Source organism: Equus caballus, chromosome 16 (genome assembly GCF_041296265.1).
Source record: "Equus caballus isolate H_3958 breed thoroughbred chromosome 16, TB-T2T, whole genome shotgun sequence".
Taxonomy (NCBI): Eukaryota; Metazoa; Chordata; class Mammalia; order Perissodactyla; family Equidae; genus Equus; species Equus caballus.
Genome location: NC_091699.1, coordinates 81,458,902 through 81,470,252, shown reverse-complemented (window position 1 = coordinate 81,470,252; position 11,351 = coordinate 81,458,902). Strand labels below are relative to the sequence as shown.

At 41.8% G+C, this 11,351-nt stretch overlaps 1 protein-coding gene across 50 annotated transcripts in view; it reads right to left on the bottom strand.

Moving 5' to 3' along the window:
* Positions 1–2,867: 2,867 nt before the first annotated feature.
* Positions 2,868–11,351, bottom strand: part of CEP63 (centrosomal protein 63) — a 46,297-nt gene continuing 37,813 nt past the window's right edge. For 23 of the 50 annotated variants that reach the window (XM_023619797.2, XM_023619802.2, XM_070236917.1 and 20 more), the window contains 4 exons: positions 10,701–10,787; positions 6,263–6,468; positions 5,196–5,475; positions 2,868–3,262 (listed from right to left, as the gene is read on the bottom strand). In XM_023619797.2, the coding sequence (XP_023475565.1) occupies positions 3,104–3,262; positions 5,196–5,475; positions 6,263–6,468; positions 10,701–10,787 (732 nt within the window). In that variant the 3' untranslated portion in view covers positions 2,868–3,103. 50 annotated transcript variants of the gene reach the window in all.

The window sequence follows — 11,351 nt, the reverse complement described above, 5'->3', positions numbered from 1 at the left end:
TACATTACAATCAAATGTTCTGACCATTTAGACAATCAGTTAACTACTTCAACTTTAAACAACACAATATAAATTTAAGGAAGTACATAGCGCCTCCTGACTCCGCAGGTACATCCAGTGACTATGGAGTCCATCATTGTCCATCCCAGTCAATACGTACTGAGGAAATTTCAGAAGCAGGCTTGTATCCTACATATTTTAAGCAGAAGCTTGGAACAGTCTGAGACACAGAAATCCCCTCAGACCAATCCACATGGGTGCAGTACTTTTAGAGTCTGCAAAGCCCTTTCGGAAACATATTTTCAGTAAATCCTCTCAACCCCATGAGGCATTATCTCCATTTACAGGTGAGAACAGTGAAGTCCAGAATGGTAGGGACTTTCTTCATCCAGTGTTTGCTTAGCATCTGATATGCCTTAGGCAGCATCCTAACTGAGGATCTAGGCAGGACCTGGTCCCTGCTTCTAAGGGGTTTCCAGTTTGGTGGGAGAGGCAGAATTTGAAGAGGACAACACGGTGTAGTCAGTGCTTTGAGAGGGGTACCCACAGCGTGCTGTGAGAAATGAGGAGAAATCTCCCTGAGTGTGGTCAGGGGGTGCGGGAAAGCTTTGCCAAACAAGATAATAGGGGCACATGAAAGTGTGTGCGAGGAGGAGGCTGACCCAAGGGACAGCACGTGCAAAGGCATGAAGTGAAGATGGGGTGCACCTGAGAAAGGACATTTATCACCGGTTCACGCTCTCTGAGCACCTCTGAAGTGCTGGGCTTGTGCTGGGTGATGAGGACCCCACCATGCACCAGACAGGCAAAGGCCTTGGCCTCAAGGAGCTTAATTCTAAAGAGAGAAATAGACAATAAAAACGTAAATCAAGTAATAAAATGCTTTCAGAGAGTGGCGAGAACTAGTAAGGAAAGAACTCAGGTCAGTGAGCTAGAGAAACGAGGAGAAGCGGGTTTCGGATGCAGCAGCCAGGGAACGCTTTCTCCAGAGGGGAAGTCTGGCCGCAGACCTGAGAGAGGAGAACACACCAACCATGGGTGAGGTGGAGCAAGGGCTTCCAGGTAAACAGCAAGCACAACGGCCCTGACCGGTAAAGCTGGCAGCACTCCGAAACAGACTGGAGGCCAGGGTGGCTGGAGCACAAGGACAGAAAGACGACACAGCGGGTGATGGAGGCTGGCGCAGATCATGGAGGGGCTTGGAGCTACAGTAAGCAGTTCAGATTTATTCTGAGTGAAGAAGCCTTTGAAGGGTTTCAAGGGAAGTAGCAGTGACATTGTTTCATTTACATTTCTACGGATAACTCTGGAGGCACCGAGGAGAACAAATCACTGGGGTCAGGAGTAGAAGTGACACCTGTTAGGAGGCCACTTCCAGAACCTCAGTGAGAGACTGGGTTAGTCTGGATCTGGGTGACGGCAGGGGAGAAGCAGAGAAATGGCTGGATCTCAGATGGATTTTGGAGGCAGAATTGACAGGATGGGTATGACAATGGCTTGGGTATGGAGGTGTGGGTAAGGAAGGGATTAAGGATAACTCCCAGCAATGGGCAAACTTGATGCTGTCCTGACATGGAATCTTAGCAAGAGGAGATTCAGGAGTTCCCTCCTGGAAACATTCAACATAAGATGCTTTACAGACATTCAAGTGAAGATATTCCATAAGCGGTTGGGTATCTAAGACAGTAGCTGGGGAGAGGCCAAGATTAGCTTTGAATGTAGGAGTCACTGGCCTTTAGATGGGATTAAAAGCTTAAGAATCAAATGGAATATTCTAGGGAAGAGTATGCTGAGTGAGAAAACTCATGTCAAAGCCTTAGGAAGTCTTTGGAAGAGGAAAAGCCAGAAAAGCAGAATGAGATGCAGTGGGCAGTGGGATAGGTCGGAAACCAGGAAAGTCAGGTCATTGAAGCCCAGAGAGTTAGAGAGGTCAAGCGTGTGAAACGATGCTCAGGGACTCCTTAGGTCAGGGGTGACCTCAGGAGCAAAAGAGCAGTTTCATGGTGGTGATGGAAATGGGGTTGGAGAGGGTTAAGAAGAGGATGGGAGGTGAGCAAGCAGAAACCGTCACTGCAGCCAACTCTTGCCAGAAATGTTGGGGCGAAGGGGAGCAAATACATGGAGCAGTAGAGATGCAACGCATATGGAATTGAGGTCTTGTTTTGCTTTAAAGAAAGGAGAAATAACAGGTGCTTGTACGGTGACAGGAAAGATCCGGGAAGGAGAGAACCACAGGGCCACATCCCTGACCTGGCAAGCACGTGACACTTCACCTTCTCGTCTCCAGTTGCACACTCTAGCTCCTGTGCTGATCTATTTCCTATGATCCTCACACGCTGGCCTCCTTCAGGGACCCAGGCCCTGCATTCTGCTCTTCTCTCTCTCTCCACACCCTCCTTGGTAGAGCTCATCAGGAGGATCTTATCAACTCTCCATGTTTCAAAGGCCTCCTGCACATTGATCTCTCCTTTGAACCTCTCCATAGAAATGCAGCTGCCACACATCTCCGTGGATGTTCCATAGGCACCACACTAAAACCAGCCTGTCGCCCCCCACCTCTCTCTTACACCTGTGGCTGAGCAAGAGAGGGCTTCAGGTCAAAGTTCTCAAGTCCCTTTATAAACTTCCAGCCCGACTTTGTACAGTACCAGCCCAGCTGGCCAATAAGTAGCAAGACCAGTGTATCGGTCCAGATCAGGCTGACTCTGAAACTCATACTTCTACCACGTATTTCCTCCTGCAGTGCCTTCACTTTCAACATGTATCATAAAAATCTTTATTTTAATTAGTCTATCGCTATTCACATTTAAGTCAGCAAAAGGAAAGTATCACTTTAAGATAATAAATATTAATACGAGAAAAAAAAGTCTAGCAAAGTAGTTTATTCTTACAAGTTATTGCTGGAAAAAGTCCTTCAAACAAACCAGTGCAGTGAAGACACCTCAGAGAAGGATCAGCTTTTCAGATTTCTTCACAACAGCTTTGTAAAGTATGTCTCATCTGGGCGATGTTTATACGTTCACGTTTTTAAAGAGCAGCCACTCGAGACGACTGTGGCTCTGCGGTGTTTGCCTTTATTTCCACGTGTGTGACTCTGGAGAGGCTACTTGAGAGCTGTGAACTGTCTCACCGTCTTTTCGCTCTCTCTTTTCAGCTCTTCAATGTGGGCATCCAGCCGCTCTAGAATATGATGGGACCTCAGTTCCTCCTCTTCCAAAAACCTTGTAGCTATTGACCCGAGGGGAGCTACAGGCAGGGCAGACTGGAAGAGAAACAAATTTTGACATATGCACGTTAAATAGGATATTTGTAAGACGCATTATTCATGATACTTTCTAACTAGCAATAACAAAAGGCGACTTTTTAAAAACACCTTTTCCTCTGAAGATATTTGTTTTGATCCTAGTGACAATAGAAAAAAAAAAAAGTTCTGCAAAAATTAACACATCTCTCTTCCTTCCCGACCCAAGCTGTATAAACGTAAAGCGTCATATAAACGGAAGGTACTGGTTACTAGCAGGGAGACTACCGCAATTTAGACTTGTACACCCTTCTGCAACCCTGAACACACAATGCTGTCCTTTCATACTCACTTTTAAAACCTGAATATGTTACTTTCATTGTAAAGTACAGAAAATCTACCTATAACATATTAAATACCAGTTAAAATCAGTATTTTCCCTCCTCCAAAATTTCAGTCCACGTTCCTTCTCCGAAGCCCCTGGGGCCAGTGGTATTTCAGAACTCAGATGTTAGGAAGGTAACACAGGACACACACCATAAACAGTCGACCCTCATTCGCAGCAGTTACTTTCTCTAAAGTCACCTCAAGCACTGAATGAGTGAACACAGAATCATTGCTCCTGGGGGAAACACACACACACCTCACACAGATCATCATCCTAAAAACAATTCAAGCTGGTAGATTCTATTTTCTTTATTTTACAAAAGAGAAAACAAGGTTCAGAAGCTAGTTTAGTGCTCTGAGGCCGCCCCATGATGGGGCCACATTTGGGCTCAGACCCTGTTCCCTGGGCCCCGTCTGCGCGTCCGGCACCGGCGCCCCACCATCTGACGGGCTCCGGGCCAGAGCGGAGGGGAGCGGGCAGAGCGCCGCCCGGCGACCGCAGCTGGGGACGCGCGAGGCCAGGGGCACGTTTTTGCAGCTCTGCACACGTCTGCGAAGGAATGCGGAGGTGCCATATGGACCAGGGTTACAGACACTTTACAGTTTAGCGAGTAGGCAAATTCACAAATACAGAATCCAGGACTAATGCAGATCAGCCAAATTACCCTAGTGGAGTCTGAGGTAACATCCCACAATCAAACACACCGATGTTTCTGAAGCAAAATGCTAAGTGGGGCAAAGTCTAAACATATTATCACATCAGTTCAGTTCAGATCAGGTCAGACTTCAGTGCCAAATAAGTTTTTCTGCCAAACTCAGGAAAAAGTTAATTCTCAGGACTTTTTTGGATTTCAGAATTACATATAAGTGAAGTGGGGACTTACTGTGAAAACAAAAAGAAAACCTTTCCATGGACTTTTTGGAACATTAAAAAGTCAAAAATACGGAACTTCCACAGGTCTAGGCCCACAGAATTGGTGATGGGAACGAACGGCCTGAGGCAAGCGCTTCGGAACAGCAGGCAAAAAAGATGGCGGAGGCTGCAGAGCAGGTGCAAGGACAAGGGGCCAGTGCAGTGTCAAATGGCTGCCTCTGCCATGAGGCCCACCACTGTGTGGCACCGAATCCATGGTCTGGACATGTCAGATGCAACTCCTTCCTCCACCCCACCCATCCCCTTTTCCTTCCAACGGTTCCTCTTTTCCTCCTTCACTATCTAGGCCTCAGGACTATCTTGGCATCCAGAGATAGCCCTCGAACCCCCTATTCCAACACAAAATGGACCCTCTCTGAAAAAGGCAGGAAGGGAATTTCCAATTAGGGTTAAAAACAAATGAATGCCTATAACATATTTCAGAACTAAGACGTATTTTGAAAAGTAATCGTGGCTGAATGCGTCTTCTCAAGCAAAACCATAAGACAGAAATACATGAGAATAACACAGGTGACTTAAGACAGAGAACCAGGAAGGAAAAATAAAACCCATCATCCTCCTCACCCTTAAAATAAAAAGTAAAATCAAACTAAATAAACTTAATAAACTAGTAAGATCAGAAAGTTTCCATACCGAAGATATAAACTCTTCTTGGTCATTTATACTCTCAGAGACAGTGTCAGAAAAACTGGCTTCGTTTCCTTCTAGCACTGAAGGCAAAGACTGAGTTTTACACAGAAAGTTAGAAGGCAGAGAGATGGTGGAGCTGTAAGGGCTGCTCTGAGCACTCAGGGGGCTGAGGACCCTGGACATGAGCTCTGTACTATCCGACACTTGATCTCCCGGAGAATGAAGACCTGTTTTGTAGTGGTCAGTCTGTATTCCATCATGTCTGTGCTGGCCATGGGTTGGCCTGGATAGCAGATTAGAAAACAAAACAAACATTGTAGCAACTTTTCTCTTTGAAAACAGAAGTGTTGTAAGAAGTTCTCTTAAAATAACCGAAGAGGCTAACTAGTGAGGTTGTAATTTACAAAACGAGCAGCACACTCAGACCAGATGTTCTTTCATTGATTCAGGCCCCAAATATCCAATCCCGCTGCCAGCCCTCGGCCCTCACACACTTACAACACAGCAAGGCAGACGAGCCGCCAGAGTAGTCCAGTGTGGTCAGTGCTCGGGCAGGGGCAGCACTGTGCTCAGAAGGCACCTACCCTCATGTGGGGTGGAGGTGAGGGCGTCAGCAAAGGCTTTGGGTAGGAGAACATATAAACCATATAGTAAGAGCTGAAGCTGGGCGGTTTTTCATTGAATGCTGACTTCTTAGGGTAACAGCCTATAATTAATTGCCCAAAGATACAAAAGAAGCTTCTTATAAAAAGCCAACTTTTACTTCTTATAGAGCAAGTGGGGTTGGGGAGGTGGGAGGCAGCATGAAAAGGCTCAGAGGATAAGGATGTTGCTTACACCTACATCCTGAGCGTCTACGACCAAAGCTTGAATCAAAGTGCTACATAACCCCCTTCACTCGTTACCCTGGGAGTAGCAGGTTAAAGTAGTTTACTTGTGCACACTGTACCTCAGAATTAACACAGAGTCCTCTGAGGAAGACTTAATCTCTGTGAGTCAGAAATTATTCTCAAAGAAATGAGAATTATATTACAATGAGACATTTTAAATAAACTGTGAAGAAATTGTACTTGAACTCTGTATTCTTGAACTCAGGTGCTCTGCTGTGTGTTGGTTTAAAGATCCTGTCATGGTTTTTCCTGCACATCTGAGTAGAAATCTCCAGCTTAGATTTGGTATCCATCAAATCTTTCTGTAGGTGTTGATTTTCAGACACTAATTTATTTAAGGCCTCAATATAGTTCTCCTGGAGGTCTGCTAGTGAAATCTCTTTTGCCTAATAAAAAAGAATATTTGAGTCACTTAATTTGTATAACAATACTTGTGATCTGTGATATTGCTGGTGGAAAATCACATTGTTTTCACTTGTAATTAGTTCATCTATGGCTTGACTTTGGAAAAAATGAAGATTTGTTTTTGGCCCTCTTAAGACTAAGAGAGGAAAAGGGTACTGTTCCTTATAGTAAACGGGGTGGGGAGTTAGAAGCACAATGGGCTTTCTCGATGAGCAATGGAATATCCAAGGAGCTGGAGGAAGGCTGGAACTAGAACGGAGGAAAGCTACAGTGAGAATCAGAAACAGGGAAAAAGAAAGAAAATAGCAGCCACCAGTTCTGCAAGAAAGAGAAGGTTGAAGAGCCCCAGAACACCTGTGGAAGAAAATCGAGAGACTTAGTCCAAAGACAGAAATTTCAACAAAAGGTTCTGAAAAGGAACTCTGGCTGGCAGGGACAACTTCTAAATAAGTACTCTCTGGTCTTAAATACTTATACATACCGTTGGCAGCTATTCTCGTGTGTGAAGTAAATTTGGACATGATAAGGCAGCATTCAAGTATAAAGTGGGAATTACTACTCTGCTCTGGTCTGGGTTCTGTCATCATAAATTCTATTGCTCTTCAATTCTAGGTGTTTCCTGGTAATACAGTATTTGAAAAAACAGTAGTCTGGACCATTTTTTTCTAATATCAAAATATTTTTATTAGCATTCTGAGAGATTACAGTAATCTTCTATTGAGTTTAACATGATATTTAGTTTGGTCTTTTCTATAAAGAATTTTCTGAAAATAAGTGGGTCAAGAGTGGTTTGAGGTGGTGTAGTGGTTAAGTTCACACACTCCGCTTCAGCAGCCTAGGGTTTGCAGGTTTAGATCCCGGGCGTGGACTTTGCACTGCTCATCAAGCCACACAGTGGTGGCATCCCACATAAAATGGAGGAAGATTGGCACAGATGTTACCTCAGCAACAATCTCCCTCAGGCAAAAAGAGGAAGATTGGCAATAGATGTTAGCTCAGGGCCAATCTTCCTCACAAAATAAATAAATAAAAAGTGGCCAGTCCCGTGGAGCAGTGGTTAAGTTTGCACACTCTGCTTCGGCAGCCTGGGGTTCACCAGTTCAGATCCCTGGTGCAGACCTACGCACTGCTTATCAAGCCATGCTGTGGCAGGAGTCCCATACATAAAGTAGAGGAAGATGGTCACAGATGTTAGCTAAGGGCCAGTCTTCCTCAGTGGAAAGAGGAGGATTGCCAGTGGATGTTAGCTCAGGGCTAATCTTCCTCCAAAAAAAAAGGGGTGGTTTGACAAAGAGAATTTATCTAACAAAAACATAAACTTTCAAATACAACTTTTAGCTATCTGTGTACCTGTAGTGACAATAAGCTACAAAATTTTTTAGTAAGTTGTCAATGCCAAATAAAATCTCAAAAAGAAAAAATTTGCAGGACATAGGAGTTAAGCTGTAGACTACTGTCAATTTTTTAAATGTGGTAAATAATTTGTGTTATCAGAGCTATTGCTTTTATTATTAAGATAATTAATTTTATTAAAATAGTTATTTAACCCAAACATTCATTTGTAAAGGTATTCTACCTTCCTAGGTGGTAAAATGCAAAAAGTTACTTTCTTTTTGTTTTGTTTTTTTGAGGAAGATTAGCCCTGAGCTAACTACTGCCAGTCCTCCTCTTTTTGCTGAGGAAGCCTGGCCCTGAGCTAACATCTGTGCCCATCTTCCTCTACTGTATATGTGGGATGCCTACCACAGCATGGTGTGCCAAGCGGTGCCATGTCCGCACCGGCGATCCGAACCAGAGAACCCCGGGCCACTCAGAAGTGGAACGGGTGAACTTAACTGCTGCACCACCGGGTCGGCCCCCAAAAGTTACTTTCTAATAATTATTCTTAATATGTGCAACATGTTCACACAGTGTGTAACTTCAAGACCAGAGGAAGTTTAAACTGCTGACAGGATTTTCATCAGCCAGAGTTTGATGTCTGATGTCACTAAATACACTTTTGTAAAAAAGATAATGCTTGCCTTTGCCAGGCATCTTTAAAAATTTTCTCGGATTTATTATTTTATTAATAACAATTACAGATAAATGAATGTGAAAGATAATATAGAAACTGTATAGCAAGCACACATCTGGCTGTGTAAGGAAAGGACAGTAAAACCACTGTTAGATGGAGGTTTCAGAAGAAATTAAGCTAAATGGAATCTCTGAACATAGTCTGGCTTAAGTGCCCCTGAGAGGTCCCAACTCTTAAATATGAATGGGTAATCACTCCGTAAGATCCTCTCAATCAGGTATTGACGAATCCTAAGCCTTTTGAAGATTCTGTGGTGTAAATCAGATTGGTTCTTGGCTTTCTCCACTACCGGTTTACTATTAGCTTTATCAGGGCATATAAAGTCATTTTCCTTCCCTCCCACCCTCCCTCCCTCCATCCATCCATCATCTCCCGCCCTTACAAAACGTTTAGCTGTTGTCTCCCCTCCTATTTTTTCCATCCTTCTAGGTTTGTGCTTTTTAAAAAATCCTCTCATTACAGTTTTAGAGGATCTGGGGAGAGAGCAAGATTAGATGCATATTTTCATCTGCCACCTTAAATGACAGCATAATATTTCATATTATAGAGAGCCACAAATTAATCATCCCTCTACAGATTAACATTTAGTTTATTTCAAAATTTTGGCTATTGCAAACAGCAATGAAATGACCATTTTTGCACATTTGCTCCTATAGGAAGGGTTCTTCGGGAATGCAAACTAACATGGCTTTCTGGAGAACTACTCAGCAATGACTATCAAAATCAGAAACGCACACGACTCAGGAGATTATAGACTAAACATATTTACAAGTTTGATGGATATTGCTAAACTGTCCTCTAGAAAGGCTCTATCAGTTCACTTTCTCATCAACAGAACATGAGCGAGGCTGTTTCCCTATAACCGTGCCAGCACTGGCTACATTAGTTTTCAAAAATCATTGTCAATCTAATTAGCAAAAGAATGTTTATTTTGTTTTGATTATTAGGGAGGTTGAGCAGCTTTCCTTGTTTACTGGATTTTTGTATTACTTCTATGAATTATCTCCTTATGTCCTTTGCCCATTTTTCTACTGAATTACCTTTTTACTATCTTTGTAGGAATTCCCCATATACTAATATTTTATAATAATCTTTTGTCTGTTTAGAGATTGTTTTCCCCTAGTCTCTTAAGTCTTTTTTTATGGGGTCTTTTTCCATCCAGAAATTTTACATTTTTATGTTGTAAAATTCTTTATGGTTTCATGATGCTAAGAGAATCTTACCTTCCCAAAAGATTATAAAAGTCATGCCCCATATTTTCTTTTAGTTGAAATAAAGTATTCATCTAGCATTTGCACTTTCTCCCACCCCAGCCCCCATAATCTATAGTTAGGAACTCAGAACTACTTGGGAGCAAATAGGGGCATTGTGTAACTATGCATCTTCAGAGGCACATACTCTCTGGAAGTACAGAAAAAAAGAATTTCTACAATCTTTGGGCATTTGACCTACATCAAGAAAAGATGGCTCAGAATAGATGGAACATTTTGCAAATTATAAAAATTTTATAAAAACATAGTTAAAAGAGCATCAGCACTCTTTGATTCACTGTTAGCTACTCACACTCTCTCTGGTTTCACAGGAGTTTGTCCACATTTCTCATCTTCCCTGCTGGATTACTTTCAATCTCTTAAAGGCAATAATCCTATCTTATTCTTTCTTGTGTACAGTCTACTAAAATACTTTGAACATAAGAGATTCTAGAATATTTGATTAAATGAATTATATCTTGTATAAATATAATTAAAACTGAATTATTTAAAAGATGATATACTTTATAATGAAAAGATATTGTGAACATAATAATTACAATAATAATAACAGCTTCTAACATTTATTGCACACTAATAAATGCCAGGCACTGTGCTAAGCCCTTTAAATACATTCTCCCTATTAAGAACACAGACTGTACATGTATTTTATCACATACACAACATAAAAAATATCTTCCAATTGCTGGAGTGGAGATTCATATTTTGTTCATTTCTATCATTGTCTTGACTTCTTTTTTTTGAGAAAGTTTCTGCAAAGGATCATTCCATAGTTTGATCTTAATTCTCTCTTTACAATATGAGTATTTACAAAGTGATCTGTTTAAAGGCTTAGATAGTAGAAAAACTTAAGTTTCTATTTATGTACCTCATGTAAACCCAATTTCAATTTCATCACCATTTCAGAAAGATGACGATTTTCCAACTTGAGTGACTCCAGCTGATCCAAAATCTCCTGAGAAGGGAAAAGCAGAAAACAAACAAAAACATAACAAATCAAATGCATCTTACAAAAATCTTTCTGCATGTAATTTTCAGTAAGCAAAGTTACATTCTTCATTGATATATACATAAATATTTTCTGAAAATATTTTTTAAAAAGGTGTTTCGAGATGAATTAACAGACACGTAATTAAAATACTCTAAGAGGATGAATCAGTTCACTGGTAAATCCCAAACCGCAATCCTCTAATTTGGCTTCTACCTCCAACATCATGTATTGCACTCCTTTCACAGTATATTAATTTGTTTCAGTCCTCATTCTCCTTAGCTTTTTTGCTTGACCAGTCCTACTTAAAAAGATTCCTGCCTTCTTGGCTTCCTGCTTCCTCACTGAAAACTATGTCATTTCCTTCCTTACTGCTACTTTTTCTTTTTTTAGCTCCACTCTAACCCTTTTTTACCCTAAATGAGTAGTATCCTAAGTTTGGTTCAAGTCTCTGCTCTTCACACTCTATGCTTTCTCCTCAGAATCTCTAAGTCCCTCGGGCTGTTTCAAATGCCAGTTTCATGCAGACTT